Source organism: Schistocerca cancellata, chromosome 7 (genome assembly GCF_023864275.1).
Source record: "Schistocerca cancellata isolate TAMUIC-IGC-003103 chromosome 7, iqSchCanc2.1, whole genome shotgun sequence".
In the NCBI taxonomy this organism is placed as follows: domain Eukaryota; kingdom Metazoa; phylum Arthropoda; class Insecta; order Orthoptera; family Acrididae; genus Schistocerca; species Schistocerca cancellata.
In genome coordinates this window covers 153,027,529-153,045,539 of record NC_064632.1, presented here as the reverse complement: position 1 = coordinate 153,045,539, position 18,011 = coordinate 153,027,529, and the positions used below count along the sequence as shown (strand labels likewise).

The 18,011-nt window shown below is 43.5% G+C and overlaps 1 protein-coding gene across 1 annotated transcript in view; it reads right to left on the bottom strand.

Moving 5' to 3' along the window:
* Window positions 1-18,011, bottom strand: part of LOC126092677 (centrosomal protein of 128 kDa-like) — a 146,856-nt gene that overhangs the window by 112,396 nt on the left and 16,449 nt on the right. Inside the window, exon 3 of the mRNA XM_049908398.1 lies at window positions 16,082-16,911. Coding sequence (XP_049764355.1) covers window positions 16,082-16,911 — 830 coding nt within the window. The remainder of the gene's footprint in view (window positions 1-16,081; window positions 16,912-18,011) is intronic.

Genomic DNA, 18,011 nt, shown 5'->3' with positions numbered 1-18,011 from the left:
GAGGATTTCGAAGCACGGACGCTGAAATTGCTACCTTGCAAAATGGACGAAATTTGAGTCCATGTTTAGTATCTGAAATGGTTCAAATGGCTCTGAGCGCTATGGGACTTAACATCTAAGGTCATCAGTCCCCTAGAATTTAGAACTACTTAAACCTATCTAACCTAAGGACACCACACACATCCATGCCCGAGGTAGGATTCGAACCTGCGACCGTAGCAGTCGCGCGGTTCCGGACTGAAGCGCCTAGAACCGCTCGGTCACACTGGCCGGCTCGGTACCTTGTAAAACTTAGGTGCGGTACACATACTGCGACACCACCTTCGTTGTGTGGAGCCATGGTGAGGAACAGCTCGGTGACTTCCTAAGATATATTAACAGTCTACATCCCAACATAAAATTATTGTGAAGGTAGAAAAGCACCAACAGTTATCCTACCTACTTGTGCTGGTTACGAGGAATGGTGAGAATCTGGAACAAAGCACTTATCGAAAACCAGCAAATATGGCCGATACCTGTACACTAATCGAGCTAGAAAAGAGAGATGATTAATACTCTTATAACGCACGTAAGACGAATAGGTGAGCCGCAGCAGCTTGGACGCGAGATGCAACACCTCGAAAGTGTTCTGAGAATCATGAGTACACTACCAATGGCACAAGAAGACTCAGGAAATATGACACTTGGCGAACTGACAAGTTGGAAGAAGAAATATCGGGTAGAACGTTCTGCCACACATCGCAGGGTGCTTAACAGAAACGACCGAACATTGCGTAGACAGGTCATAAATGTCATTTAAAAACCGGCCAACAAGATCAAAAAGTGTGTAAGTAGGCTGTTTGCTATGTAAGTAGGCTGTTTAGGTTTTTATGTTGGTCACGCCACGTAGCGCTCTGTATGGAAATCACTGACTGTGCTATGTGTAGTCTGTGACTGGTTTGCATTGTTGGAATATTTGCTATTATAGTGTTGGGCAGTTTGGTGTGAACAGTGCGTAGCGTTGCGCAGTTGGAGGTGAACCGCCAGCAGTGGTCGATGTGGGGAGAGAGATGGCAGAATTTTGAGAGCGGACGATGTGGACGTGTGACCATCATAAAGAGTAAATTTGTAATACTGGATATCGTGAAGTAATATATATCTGATGACTTTTGAACATTATTAAGGTAAATACATTGTTTGTTCTCTATCAAAATCTTTCATTTGCTAACTATGCCGATCAGTAGTTAGTGCCTTCATTAGTTAGAATCTTTTATTTAGCTGGCAATATTGGCGATCGCTGTATTGCAGTAGTTCGAGGATCGAAGATTTTTGTGAGGTAAGTGATTCATGAAAGGTATAGGTTATTGTTAGTCAGGTCCATTCTCTTGTAGGGATTACTGAAAGTCAGATTGCGTTCCGCTAAAAGTATTGTGTGTCAGTTTAGTGTTGATCAGAATAAGTAAAGAGAGAAATGTCTGAGTACGTTCAGTGCTGCTCAGCTGTTTGAAAATCAAGTAACGTAAGAGGTTTACCAGCACAGTCATTTAAAATTTTCCAAAGGGGACGTTTCATATGTCGAATGGAAGATTTTTATACAGAACAAACAATGTATTTACCTTAATAATGTTCAAAAGTCATAATAAATATATATATATACACTCCTGGAAATTGAAATAAGAACACCGTGAATTCATTGTCCCAGGAAGGGGAAACTTTATTGACACATTCCTGGGGTCAGATACATCACATGATCACACTGACAGAACCACAGGCACATAGACACAGGCAACAGAGCATGCACAATGTCGGCACTAGTACAGTGTATATCCACCTTTCGCAGCAATGCAGGCTGCTATTCTCCCATGGAGACGATCGTAGAGATGCTGGATGTAGTCCTGTGGAACGGCTTGCCATGCCATTTCCACCTGGCGCCTCAGTTGGACCAGCGTTCGTGCTGGACGTGCAGACCGCGTGAGACGACGCTTCATCCAGTCCCAAACATGCTCAATGGGGGACAGATCCGGAGATCTTGCTGGCCAGGGTAGTTGACTTACACCTTCTAGAGCACGTTGGGTGGCACGGGATACATGCGGACGTGCATTGTCCTGTTGGAACAGCAAGTTCCCTTGCCGGTCTAGGAATGGTAGAACGATGGGTTCGATGACGGTTTGGATGTACCGTGCACTATTCAGTGTCCCCTCGACGATCACCAGTGGTGTACGGCCAGTGTAGGAGATCGCTCCCCACACCATGATGCCGGGTGTTGGCCCTGTGTGCCTCGGTCGTATGCAGTCCTGATTGTGGCGCTCACCTGCACGGCGCCAAACACGCATACGACCATCATTGGCACCAAGGCAGAAGCGACTCTCATCGCTGAAGATGACACGTCTCCATTCGTCCCTCCATTCACGCCTGTCGCGACACCACTGGAGGCGGGCTGCACGATGTTGGGGCGTGAGCGGAAGACGGCCTAACGGTGTGCGGGACCGTAGCCCAGCTTCATGGAGACGGTTGCGAATGGTCCTCGCCGATACCCCAGGAGCAACAGTGTCCCTAATTTGCTGGGAAGTGGCGGTGCGGTCCCCTACGGCACTGCGTAGGATCCTACGGTCTTGGCGTGCATCCGTGCGTCGCTGCGGTCCGGTCCCAGGTCGACGGGCACGTGCACCTTCCGCCGACCACTGGCGACAACATCGATGTACTGTGGAGACCTCACGCCCCACGTGTTGAGCAATTCGGCGGTACGTCCACCCGGCCTCCCGCATGCCCACTATACGCTCTCGCTCAAAGTCCGTCAACTGCACATACGGTTCACGTCCACGCTGTCGCGGCATGCTACCAGTGTTAAAGACTGCGATGGAGCTCCGTATGCTACGGCAAACTGGCTGACACTGACGGCGGCGGTGCAGAAATGTTGCGCAGCTAGCGACATTCGACGGCCAACACCTTGGTTCCTGGTGTGTTCGCTGTACCGTGCGTGTGATCATTGCTTGTACAGCCCTCTCGCAGTGTCCGGAGCAAGTATGGTGGGTCTGACACACCGGTGTCAATGTGTTCTTTTTTCCATTTCCAGGAGTGTATATATATTCCAACTGCGCAACGCTACCCGCTGTTCACATCCAACTGCCCAACATTAATACAGCAAATAATCCAACAATGCAAACCAGCCACAGACTGCACGCACCACAGTCAGTGATTTTCATACAGAGTGCTACGTGGTGTTACCAATATAAAAACCTAAACAGCTTACTTACATAGCAAACAACCTACTTACAAGTGTCCGAGATTGGCAAGTGACAAAATGGAGTATTCAGCATACCCTGCACAAGCGAAAAAGTATGTGTTGGATTGATTGCACGATAGATCAACACATCACCGAACGTGAACGGTATTACAGTTTGCGACAGATGGAGAAATCTATCGTGGTGAAACATGCGCTGTGAGATGACCACGTAATAATATTCGCTGAGGAAAAAAGCTACCACTCCTGTTTGACCAGGGAAGGCATAGAAATGCACAACGAAGACAACAGTTTCATCAAGAAAGAGGAGACCCGCAAGATGAACGGATGATGGATCCCCGTGTACTAGTGAAGGACCGTTACTGGTAGCAAGGGGAGAGCCCTCAGACATTGGCACAACAGCAATACGTTACCCCTGGCCACGAGCTCTACTCCATTCCTCCAGCAACAATGGAGAGAGAAGCTCTGACAATGCCAGCCACTTTTGCCGGCGGAACGTCAGAAAAATCGTCAAATGTCGGCCGAATGTCAACAAGTGACCACGAAAGCCTCAACAGTTTTGTAGGTGATATCAGTGAGAAAAGCCTCGTGCCTCAGTCAATCTGCCTACATCTGAGTTGGCCCCTATACGCAACAGCCGTCACGCAACGACACGAAGCTGGCTAAAGTACATTAATATTCTTCATATATTATGACCAGGTCGCTAGGAGTGCCAACACTCCAATGAAATATGTGGCTACACACATTAAAGTTTATTACATACGCACTACAAACGACAGCATGTCACAATATGGACGTCTCATACTGAGTCTCTTCACTAGCATCTCAGACTTACAAAACAAATAGAAATGTATATTACATTTTGCGGGCAGCAACTAGTTCTTTTGACACCGCTACCATCACCAGTTTTCATAATTACAGTAAGAAAGATATCAAATGCACACACTTATTAATACAATGTTGGTCAAAAGCTAAAATTTTCTCACAGTCCATAAAGACAGTCCTGATCATTCATCACAGTGAAACTGCCATTTCTTTTCTCAAAGTCTGAGCAGTAGAAGACAATGCACATGGAAGTAGTGGATTTCCATGCAGTCTTGAAGAAGTAGTGTTGTCCTTCCAACGGAAAGACAGTGCTGACTCTTGACATGCAGACAGGTAATGGGCCACAACAGAGCAAACCCACAGCAGAGTCATTCGACGTTTTGAAGAAGATTGGTAGTTAGGTCGTCACAGAGCAGACCCACTGTAGTCCTGGTAGAGATTACGGTATTGGTGGGCCACCAAAGGTGCAGACCCACTGCAGTCCTTGTAGAAATAATGGTACTGGTGGATCATCAAAGATGCAGACCCACTGCAGTCCTTGTAGAGATGGCCAGCAGCCATCTGTTGTGACTGTGCAGGTGCACAGTCACCATCGAAGGGTCTTGCAGAGAAGATAGCAAGTCCATAAACCACCACTTGCGCACTCACAAATTTTTTTTTGAAATGTCCTTCGAACCAGCAATGCTGTTATCCAGTCCCTTGCTGAATTATTAACACACGTGCAAACACTATCAGTCCCTACTTCTCACATATTGTCCATATACTATGACCAACAGAAACGTGTGCAGTGAAATCGAACTTACAAGTTAATAATATGATGAACTGGTGTCAATTACAATTTTATAACATAAGAATACAATTACAAAGGTACAAAATACATCGTTAAAGAACATAACAATACAGATAACTCTGTAGCAGTACAGGCTTTACAAAAGAATAGAAATGAACAGATACATCAGTGTTACAGGAATTATGACATAAGTACATACATAAAGATCAGAATAACTTTTGAAACATCACCTTCACATATGAGCAATAAGGTATACCACTCCGCGTTATTCAGTCCACAAGGTCTCCAGTAAAACGTGAAACGTCCCCTTTGAACATTTTTACATATGAAATGTCCACTTAGAACAATTTTACATGTGAAATGTCCACTTAGAACAATCGTACAAGCCTGTGCTTAACCTGGCACACAATAATTTTAGCGCAACGCAATCTGACTATCAAAGATCCCTGCAAAGGAATGGCCCTGAGTAACATTACACTATACCTTTCACAAATAACTTACCTCACAAAAATCTTCGCTACTCAAGCTACTGCAAAACAGCGAGCGCCACTACTGCCAGCTAAATAAAAGATTCAAACCACTGAAGGTACTAACTACTGATAGGGATAGTTAGCAAATGAAAGATATTAATAGAGAACAAACAATGTATTTACCTTAATATTCATAATTGACATCCAGTATTACAAAACTCCGCCATGTCTCTCCCCACGTCCACCACTGCTGGCGGCTCACCTCCAACTGCCCAGCGCTACGCGCTGTTCGCATCCAGCTATAGCAGTTCATGACAACAATGGCAGGCAACAATGCAAACTAGCCACATACTGCACACAGCACAGCCAGTGATTTTCATACAGAGAGCGCTACGTAACGTTGCCAATAAGAAAACATAAACAGCAAACTTACATAAAGAAAACATAAACAGCCTACTTACATAGCCCCCATGCTCCCCACAAAAAATTTTACAAATGTTTTTGGCCAGTGGCCAATAATGATTTGATAAAATTTTTCATAATTACAATAACAAAGATATCAAATGCACACACTTATTGATACAATGTTGGTCAACAGCTAAAATTTTTTTCACAGTCAATAAAGACAGTCCAGATTGTTCATCATAATAGTAATTACAGTTTTTGTTTTTCACAAAGTCTCATTAGTAAAAGAAATTGCACATAGAAGTAGTGGATTTCCATGCAGTCTTGAAGAAGTAGTGTTGTCCTTCCAACGGAAAGACAGTGCTGACTCTTGAAATGCTGACAGGTAATGGGCCACAATGGAGCAAACCCACAGCAGAGTCATTCGAAGTTCTGACGAATATTGGTAGGTAGGTCATCACTGAGCAGACCCACTGTAGTCCTGGTAGAGAGTATGGTATTGGTGGGCCACCAGAGGAGCAGACCCACTGTTGTCCTTGTAGAGATGGCCAGCAGCCATCTGTTGCGACTGTGCAGGTGCACAATCACCATTGAAGAGTCTTGCGGATAATAGAGCAAGTCCATAACCACCACTTGTGCACTCACAAAGTTTTTGGAATTGTCCTTAGAACCAGCAATGCTGTTATCCAGTCCCTTGCTGAATTATTAACACACGTGCAAACACTAACAGTCCCTACTTCTCACATATTGTCCATATACTATGACCAACTGAAATGTGTGCAGTGAAATGAATATCCCTGCAAAGGAATGGCCCTGAGTAACATTACACTATACCTTTCACAAATAACTTACCTCACAAAAATCTTCGCTACTCAAGCTACTGCAAAACAGCGAGCGCCACTACTGCCAGCTAAATAAAAGATTCAAACCACTGAAGGTACTAACTACTGATAGGGATAGTTAGCAAATGAAAGATATTAATAGAGAACAAACAATGTATTTACCTTAATATTCATAATTGACATCCAGTATTACAAAACTCCGCCATGTCTCTCCCCACGTCCACCACTGCTGGCGGCTCACCTCCAACTGCCCAGCGCTACGCGCTGTTCGCATCCAGCTATAGCAGTTCATGACAACAATGGCAGGCAACAATGCAAACTAGCCACATACTGCACACAGCACAGCCAGTGATTTTCATACAGAGAGCGCTACGTAACGTTGCCAATAAGAAAACATAAACAGCAAACTTACATAAAGAAAACATAAACAGCCTACTTACAAACGGAATGCCACAAAACCACTGCTATAGCAGAACTTTTCATCTCCCTGGGAAGTGGGTTTTACCTCCTGCGTTGGATAAAAACCTTGAATAAAAAGGCCATTTTTCCAAATAAGCACTTCTTAAAAGGCGCACGGGCAATCACAGAGTGGCTATGCCCCCATAATGCCTACTTTTGTATTGTTGGTACACTACGGCCATTAAAATTGTTACACCACGAACATGACGTGCTACAGACGCGAAATTTAACCGACAGGAAGAAGATGCTGTGATATGCAAATGATTAGCTTTTAAGAGCATTCACACAAGGTTGCCGCCGGTGGTGACACCTACAGCGTGCTGACATGAGGAAAGTTTCCAAACGATTTCTCATACACAAACAGCAGTTGACCGGCGTTGCCTGGTGAAACGTTGTTGTGATGCCTCCTGTAAGGAGGAGAAATGCGTACCATCACGTTTCCGACTTTGAAAATGGTCGAATTGTAGCCTATCGCGATTGCGGTTTATTGTATCGCGACATTGCTGCTCACCTTGGTCGAGTCCAATGACTGTTAACAGAATATGGAATCGGTGGGTTCAGGAGGGTAATACGGAACGCCGTGCTCGATCCCAACGGCCTCGTATCACTAGCAGTCGAGACGACAGGCATCTTATCCGCATGGCTGTAACGGATTGTGCAGCCACGTCTCGATCCCTGAGTCAACAGATGGGGACGTTTGCAAGACAACAACCATCTGCACGAACAGTTCGACGACGAGTGCAACAGCATGGACTATCAGCTCGGAAACCATGGATGCGGTTGCCCTTGACGCTGCATCACAGACAGGAGCGCCTGCGATGGTGTACTCAACGACGAACCTGGATGCACGAATAGCAAAACGTCATTTTTTCAGATGAATCCAGGTTCTGTTTACAGCATCATGATGGTCGCATCCGTGTTTGGCGACATCGCGGTGAACGTACACTGGAAGCGTGTATTCGTGATTGTCATATTGGCGTATCAGCATGATGGTATGGGGTGCCATTGGTTACAGATCTCTGTCACCTCTTGTTCGCATTGACGGCACTTTGAACAGTGGACGTTACATTTCAGATGTGTTACGGCCCGTGGCTCTACCCTTCATTCGATCCCTGCGAAACCCTACATTTCAGCAGGATAATGCACGTCCGCATGTTGCAGGTCCTGTAGGGGCCTTTCTGGAGACAGAAAATGTTTCATTGCTGCCCTGGCCAGCACATTCTCCAGATCTCTCACCAACTGAAAACGTCTGGTCAATGGTGGCCGAGCAACTGGCTCGTCACAATACGCTAGTCACTACTCTTGATGAACTGTGGTATCGTGTTGAAGCTGCATGGGCAGCTGTACCTGTACACGCCATCCAAGCTCTGTTTGACTCAATGCACAGGCGTATCAAGGCCGTTATTACAGCCAGAGGTGATTGTTCTGGGAACTGATTTCTCAGGATCTATGCACCCAAATTGCGTGAAAATGTAATCACATGTCAGTTCTAGTATAGTATATTTGTCCAATGAATACCCGTTTATCATCTGCATTTCTTCTTGGTGTAGCAATATTAATGTCAGTAGTGTACATTACTCTAATTACCTGTGTTGTGTGATTTGTTGTGACAGTATTTAGTGCACAGACTTTGCTAGCCTCTCGCTGGGAGAACCGTAATGTATCCCTCTTGTTCACGCGAGCAGATCTGCAACTGCACCAATTCGTGTGAAGTTCCAGGACACTATTTTATTGTTATTGTTGTGGGTTGGCAGGAGAACCAACACCGTATTATTAGAGGAAGCCGAAAGGCACGCGTTTTAGCTCACGCAGGCTGGCGTGAGGTGTGGAACAGGACAAGGAAATTAGACTTTGGAAAAAACGGACGTAGCTGGTGGAATACTTAACTTTAATCCATTAATGGTGAACGTCGCTCTTGACGGTACATTATTCATAATCTCAATAGTAAGTGATAATGGCGCCTTGCTAGGTCATAGCAAATGACGTAGCTGAAGGCTATGCTAACTATCGTCTCCGCAACTGAGAGCGTATTTTGTCAGTGAACCATCGTTAGCAAAGTCGGTTGTACAACTGGGGCGAGTGCTAGGAAGTCTCTCTAGACCTGCCGTGTGGCGGCACTCGGTCTGCAATCACTGATAGTGGCGACACGCAGGTCCGACGTATACTAACGGACCGCGGCCGATTTAAAGGCTACCACCCAGCAAGTGTGGTGTCTGGCGGTAACACCACAGTTATGAATTAGCAAAGATTTTGCCACACTGATCGAAACATTTGAAGCTCAGTACCGAATCCTGTTCATATCATATCGTCTGCAGCATAAGAAAGAAATTATCTGTATGACAGCGCACCTAATTATCTGAATTATTTTATTTTTTTGACAAACGCTTGTAGTTGTAAGATTACCTGTATTTTGTGTTTCCGATACCTTACTAAGCTGTATCTGCCACCTTTATAACTTTGTGTGGAGCTTCTGTCGTTTGAAGAAGATAATCAGTCACGGAGGTGGGTTATAAATGATTGAATGTGACTGTTATGCATTGTTGTCACACCACAGTTGTACCTTGGGTAAATCACGAACAAATACAGCTGCGTCGCTGGGTTGCTCTGGACTGTCAAAATTTTATTTGGCTAGATTTACATGTGAAGTGACATGAAAATTACGCGTTTTGCGAAAATCCCATAAACAAACAGCATTTCGTCTTCCTGGAATGGCATTTGCAATCTGTAGACATTTTGGACGGTCATGTGAACCCCTCCCCCCCCCCCCCCCCTCTTACATCACGGACAGTTAATTTCAGTGTACCAACTTCTAAACTCGGACAGACAGTAGACATATTTTATAGTTTGTATACACAGTACGGTGTTGCATTTCAACAGTAACTTAAGGACACACAGAGACAAAGCGTTTGTGGCAAAATATTAATATCGAAAGTGTCCACCATCAGCCTTTATGACTGCTTGAGCTCTGCTGGGGATGCATTTAATGGGGTGTCTGAATGTTTATGGAGGAATGGCAGCCCGTTCTTCCTCAAGAGACGAAACCAGAGAAGATAGTGAAGGTAGACACATTCAGCAGATGTTCCACTGAGTTCAGGTCGAGACTCTCGTTAGTAATCAGTTTCAGGAATTTTACTGCCCACAAATAATTGCCTCACAGATGCTGCTTGATGGAAGTGTGCATTGTCATTGTAATACAATAATCGTCTCTCAACTGTTCCTCCGCCGTACACAGTACACGAAGATGTAAAAGATGTTCATATACTACCGAATTTAGATTTTATTAAGTTAACCCTAACCTCGAAAAACTCCCAAAGCCGTAATATCACCTGCACCATATTCACCTCTGGCACGACAAATTACGGCGGGTGACGTTTTCCAGGCGTTCGCCAAGTGCAAACCCTTCGACCAGATTACCACAGAATATAGTGTGATTCATCACCCCAAATCACTTGTTTCACATCCACAGTCCAGCAGCATTGCTCTGTACACCAGCTCAGGCATCACTTAACGTTGGATACAGAAATGGTTGGCTTCTGAAGTGCCGCACACAGTAACTGTGCTACCTGGACGGCAGGTAGAACCTTGCAATGCACAACTGATTCAATCTGCTGTTTACATGCAATTTTTTACAAATTCCCTCCTCACTGCTCGATAGTCCCTGTCTGAGAGTACATGAACTCTGCATGGTCTTGGTTCAGCTTTGGTTGTTCCTTCGCATTTCCACTTCAGAATCACATGACTAGCGGTCGACATGAGCAGCTTTAGAAGGAGTGTAAAGTAGCAGATTAAATGAATGTCAATTTCCCACCTTGCATGAGGGTTTTTATACATTGTAAAAGGAATTTGAATATGTCACCTGGCATACTTCGGCTAAAATGAACAGATTTGCCTATTAAAATGTACAGTATGCAAGGCAAAGGGATGACACTCAATCGACGGTATTAACACACCGAACCTAAATCCTGTATGTCAATGAGCAATAGATGAAACAAGCTGCTGGAGGAAACGTTTCGTTTGGGAGCAGATGCGAGGGGCGACATCACAGGCCGAGTACAGTGGAAAGCTCTGAAAGCGACCAGCAGCGCAGGACAACGAATGGGCCAGGTAATTCATCCAGGAGTGGAAGTAGCGAGCCACAAGAGTGGTGTGGAAAGGAAACTGCATTCGGGAATTTCCAGATGGATACGAACAAACCGGTGACGCAGTCGATCTTGTGAACTGCGCATGGTACACTCATGATGTACGCATGTAACTTTTAGGCTTCCGGAGTGGGCACAAAATGTCCGATAGACTGACAAGAACTAGGAAGGAGTAAAGTGCTGACATTTCGATGCAGTTTGATGGTAGGCCCTTTGCAATTAGTAGAGACAGTTTCCACAAAATAAAAGGAACACTCCTATTGGCCGGAAAAAGCCGTGACATGGAGCACGAAAACACCCAGTTGGGGGCAGTTTTGCTACAAGAGACCCAAGACCGAAAATTTCGAGGACTCTCCTCTGAACTAGCGTCAAGTGCAGAAAAGGGTGCATCAAGCTCTGTACGACACCAAAAGAGGAATTTTGAGTGAGCACTGCGTTCACTTCTGCTGACTTCAGCTACATATTAGCTGTAAAGTCGTTAAGCTCCAACAGCGGAGAAACTAAACGGCTACGTAGTTAATTGTTCTTGCAAGAACTGAGAGGGCAATGTAATATGCACGCTGCTTCATCCATGGACGTGCATATCGCCATATTTCAAGACTAGGGATGAATGCATGTTTCTTCGCCTAACAAGGAACATAGGAGAGTTTCTGCTGATAAAATCAGCAAAGGTTTTGATTAGCTTTTATAGGACTTTCAGTGGACGAGGCAGCCACGCAGCTGACAGCTCATCGCAACTAAGGTAAATACCAGGTGCAGAGGCGTAAACTTGTTGGTTCACCAGCTTGCGTCCACTGTAAACTCGAGCAACCTTGTCACAAAAACTAACCATCCTCCATAGACTTTATTGTCATCCTAAATCGTACCAAACTTAGAACCAGAATCGGATGATTTGTCGTTTATTGGCCAACTTCACGAAGTAGTAATAAGAATAATTTTGTAGAGAACCTTCTGGTTAAAATTTGCTAATGTTGTGTTCAGTGTCGTGTTATTTCGAGTAATCAGGGCGAAATGTGTAATCTTGGCAACAGTCATAACATTGTCACGTTACAACCTATGTAAATTCGTGTATGTCTTTGATAATAACAGTGAATTAAAAACAATTTGTGTACACCTTAAACACAGTTGTGTTCTGTCATAGAATAAGGGTCCACTCTTTACCCCAGTCATTTATTCTATAGACGCTAATGCACTCGCAGGGTGTTTATGCTAATGTCTGACGAAAGAGAAAAGGAGTGGACTGTCAGAGGGGTTAAGTGTCCCTAATGGATTTCTTACCCATGTGACATTCAGTGATTATGCGACGTTCGAAGTCAATGACCTCTTCTGACCGACCCATTCTGCTGTTGTTGCTTCGCTACTAACATTACAATACTTCTCGCCTCCTTTATTGCGAGCAGGTCGGTTACTAGTGTTCAATTTCACATTACATAGCGGTGTCCGAACACTTTTGGTTATATAGTGTACGTGTCGTAAATAGAAAACGCCACATTCAATTTTCAGAGACTTTTACTGCTGCGTGAGGCCATAAGTCACACGGGACGAGACAACTAACGTTGACGTAGACGTAACAGGAAATCCAGCCTCACGAGATGCAACACCCGCATCACATGGGACGCGCTAGCTAACGCGATTTGCGACAATACCGCTCTCCAGTAGCAGCTATGTGCTATATGTTCTTCGTAGATCACACAGTTTGTTTATGAAAACACGTAAAATTCATACTTTAACTCCATTAAAACGCACATATCCTCCGTTGTGCATATAATAGTCATGTTGTTCTGTGTGTAGTACACATGAATAAAAACTTCAGTATCCATGAACATTTTTAAGACAAAAAGGAAAGATCTATGGCGAGTCAGTAAGGACATCAGCTTCTCTACTAACATCACAATACTTCTCGCCTCCTTTATTGCGAGCAGGTCGGCCACTAATGTTCAATTTCACATTTCATAGCGATGTCCGAACACTTTTGGTTATATAGTATACGTCACAAAATCGGACAACCTCACTCCTAAGAGACAGAGCAATTTTCTTTAATAGGATAGTCCCAAAACTGTTAGAAAACATGAAAGTAAAAAAGTAAATTAATTACAGCAATACACGAACCCGCTACATATTGTATATAATTTGGTGCGTATACTAACTACGCTACGCTGAACTTCTACAACAAACGATCTTGTATTTTATGTTACGATATTCTGAAGGCTTTAACTGACGCGTTCGAATGCCGTTCCGGCAAAAATTTTCAACTTGCCACATTGATACATTTACTGGAATACTCTCTTTCAAATTCTAAAGGTGGCAGGGGAAAATACAGGGAGCGAAAGGCTATTTACAATTTGTACAGAAACCAGACGGCAGTTATAAGAGTCGAGGGGCATGAAAAGGAAGCAGTGGTTGGGAAGGGAGTGAGACAGGGTTGTAGCCTATCACCGATGTTATTCAATCTGTATATTGATCAAGCAGTGAAGGAAACAAAAGAAAAATTTGGAGTAGGAATTAAAATCCATGGAGAAGAAATAAAAACTTTGAGGTTCGCTGATGACATTGTAATTCTGTCAGAGACAGCAAAGGACTTGGAAGAGCAGTTGAACGGAATGGATGGTGTCTTGAAGGGAGGGTATAAGATGAACATCAACAAAAGCAAAACGAGGATAATGGAATGTAGTCGAATTAAGTCGGGTGATGTTGAGGGTATTAGATTAGGAAATGAGACACTTAAAGTAGTAAAGGAGTTTTGCTATTTGGGGAGCAAAATAACTGATGATGGTCGAAGTAGAGAGGATATAAAATGTAGACTGGCAATGGCAAGGAAAGCGTTTCTGAGGAAGAGAAATTTGTTAACATCGAGTATAGATTTAAATGTCAGGAAGTCATTTCTGAAAGTATTTGTATGGAGTGTAGCCATGTATGGAAGTGAAACACTGCTTCACGTCACTTCTTTCCTTAAATATCACCTTTATCCACTACTATTTATCACGTCGCCTCTCTATCTACCATCTTTATCCACTCATTAATCATCACGTCGTTTCTGCTTGATCCTTATTCATATGACAAAAAATACGTACATACACCACTCTGTCGACTCCTGTTCATGACTCATTCGACCAGTCTATTCCGTCATACTTCCTGACATCCCGCCTGAAAATTCTTATGTTCGATTTGACCCTGCACAACGTTACACACCACAAATAAATACACTGACTATCTACCATAAATTGCCTACTTTCAATCTATCCTTAACTTTTTCATAATTTGACGTTAGAAATGTGATGAAGCCCACGCGATTGTTTGCCCTTGATCGTCTCAATCAGTACAGCATTTTCATGGACAATCCGCCTCACTCTAAATGGTTAACTGTACACAGTAAATAATTCGCTAGTTAGGAATCTGAGCTTACATGAAAATTAAATGTGTGCAGAGAGTATACAACCTGGGAGAAATGGGCAGCCCAAGTGTTAGTAACTTTGGTGCTAGTGGCATCTTTCACTAACACCAGATTCCGAACACCCATACACAGCACTTCATTATAACTGTCATCACGACAATGACATACTATAGATCAGATGGCATCTAATTTAAAAACTTCGATCACAATGTTTACTTTACATTACGTATTAAGTACCTGCAATAGTCAAATCGCACTAATTATACTGGACTCCTTGGCATTATTACATAACATTTTATCAACTGGTTTCTTTGAAGAAACAGTTCTTTTACTTTACTGTTCCAAATAAAAATTTTCAAATTTTGCTCTGAGAGACCAGCCTAACAGATGCCATTACTGGTGTTTTATTCCCTGATCAGAAGTATGGTATTTGCACTCCTACATATTAGTAGAGTTTGTCTGCTACGTAGACAATTTTCAGTGCCAGCTGCATGTGTTTTAAGGCAAGATGCTAAGGGCTGATATGTTGGATTAGTTTCTCCTATTCTTCAATCCATTATGACAAGAATGAAATGCCTGGATTCCATGCTCTCCTGTCATTCTGATAGTTTCTGCCGTTGCTATCCTCGACACTATCTGACCTATGAGTCGTGTCTCCGTTCACGATATTGCTCTCATTACCCAGTTCCTGTAACAAGTGCTGAAATGACGCGGAATCGTCTAAGCCTCTGCCTGCTATCACTATATCTCTGCGCAATCTCACTGGCAACTTCGTTATACAGATTCTAATGAGCTCCCCAGGTTCGTATGTCACATCCAAATACCTATTTCGTCTCAGCATTTCCTGATAGCACGACACTGGATCTCTTATACCACCTTCGTTACAATTTGGCATCATCAATATGCTTTGCTTAACCAGATCCTGCTTACTTTTCGACCAGAATTCATTTAAATAACTACTGCAGTCTTTAATGTCTTCTTGCATTTTCGCTCCAGCCTCGTCCCTCAAATGGTTATACACAAACTTCGTTTTGAGGAGCGGTCCCCACGATGAAGGTAATGAATCTTGAAACTGAGACAGCCACAGGCATGGATGTTGGTAATTATCAGGATCCGGAAAACAAGTGTACGTTTGTACCGACACGAAGTGCCTCCTACATTCTTCTTCCGCACTTATGTTTTCCGACCTTGGACCATACCCAGTCGGGTTTGCCACCTGTTTTATCCGACACAACCGTTCTTCTAAATCTCTGAGTTCGTCTTCCTCTTTCTGTCTATTTTCGTTTTTTGAATTTATCTCACTCTCCCTCTGCAGTCTACCTGGTGGTGTTTCTCCTTCACTTCTGCACGCTAATTGCAACTGTGCAAGTTCTTCCCTATGTTTCCTATTTGTTTCTAATTGTGCCTCTCTAAACTGTAATAGTGATTGTATCTCCTCCTGGTCGGCATAAACCTCTCGCTGCGTACTGTCAGAGCCTGTTTCCCCTCTCATACTGATCTTTTCTACATCTGCGCTAATCGTATTCATTCTGACCACTACCTCCGCAACTTCATCCCTGTGTTTATTTAGCGCCACTTCCTGCCGGGTGACTTGAGCTTCCACGCTGTCTAATGCCCCTTGTTTATCTACAAGTAAGTCCTCCACTATCTCTTTGATCCGCTCATCCGGCAACACGTCCCTACGTTCTGTAATACCGCTCTCTATTGCACTTATTCGTACCTCCAAATTATTGGCTTTTTCTTTCACGGCATCACATTCTTGCTTCACTGCATTCAGATTCTTCTCCCCCTCATCTAACCGATTATTAACTGCGGACAGACGCTCATCGATAATTGTGTGTAGCTTCCTCATTGCCTCTTTATTTCCCTTATCCATTGCCTCCAATCTTTCCTTAGTTGCTTCAAATCTTTCCTTATTCTCACTATCTCTCTCCTTATTGTCTCTATTCATCGCTTCCCATCTTTCCTTATTTTCTCTATCCCTCTCTTTATTCTCCCTATCTCTCTCCTTATTGTCTCTATTCATCTGCTGTAACAACTGCAGTAGCACACTGTCATTTGCTACTTTCAGTGCGCTCATCTCGTTCGCCTGTGAAACCGTAGCTTCGCTAAGGGTAGCTGCACTTTCACTGCATACCTGACCTAGTCCCGGCTCGCCCGCGTCGTCGGGAAAAGCCCGCGTTTGTGGACAAAGCCCGCCGCATAAAGGATCACCTTGCAGCGGTCCAGTGAACAATTCAACCCCTTCTGAGTGCTTGCCGTCCCCGCTCATTAACCCATGGTCAACAGCTACTTCCTGCTGCACTGCTACGTCCACCCCAGAATCGCTATTCTCCATGCTGGCTACACTTTTCGACTGCGACCTAGTTACTACGGACATTACGCAAAAAAAATTATAACGATCTTCCAGCCTTGGACGATATAGCAATTAATTACATAAAAAAATAAAAGATCCTCACCAATCCAGAAAGAAATTGCAAACAGAAAAAAAAACTTTACTTCTTAGCGCTATCACGATATATTCCATCAAAAAATAATAAAAAATCTTAACAGGAAATTCTAACAGCAAAATATCCTGGCAGGGTCGAAATTATGAGAGGCACCCACATGCCTTGCTCATACTGTGGCATCAAGCAGTCAGGCCTGCAAGATGAGTGGTCTGCCAAGCGAGTGGATTCATTCTTAATTTAACGAGTAACATGAACTCTAGTACTCTCACTTAAGTTACAAGTTATCCTCCTATATGATTACTACGCAACGGAAACGCATATCTGACTATCAGTGATTTACAGAACTCTGACTGTACACTACGCACTGGCAGTACCACATTTTCTTTTTTGTCTTTTATTTGACGGCTTTTATTAACACGTGGCCATCCCACTGAATATGAATGGCGCACACATTATAAATTCGGGACATTATGACAACATACAATTTGAAGGAATAGTCTACCAATCTCTTTCTTTTCACTAACTGATTTATTCTGATAAATTCCCTAACCTAAACACACAAATTCTATAACCTACAACAATAACATATGAGAAATTCCGCCCAATGGGCATGGCTTTACATTAGTGAATCTCTATATTATGGTCTCGTAATTTATTTAACGCTACAGTGCACTTTCTGGATAGGTTGGTGGATCTTTTATTATACCTCACACTTCGACTCTCACAATCATCATCACGAAACTTTCCTCCAGACCGAGCGGTACAGAAGGAACAAGCATAACCCACTAATCTTTTGAAACTACTTCGCTACACACCCATGGAAACCACACATACTCAAATTACATGACATACACTACACAACAATATGAAATACTACACAGAGAATGGTTACAACATTATCACTTTCAGCTTTCCCACTTCAATTAATATTGATCCCAGTTTCACACGACACTGCCCCACTTTGTAATTCTACTTTCCTACTGTGAACTCTGGAGATAAATGCACGTCTTCCTGTGCAAT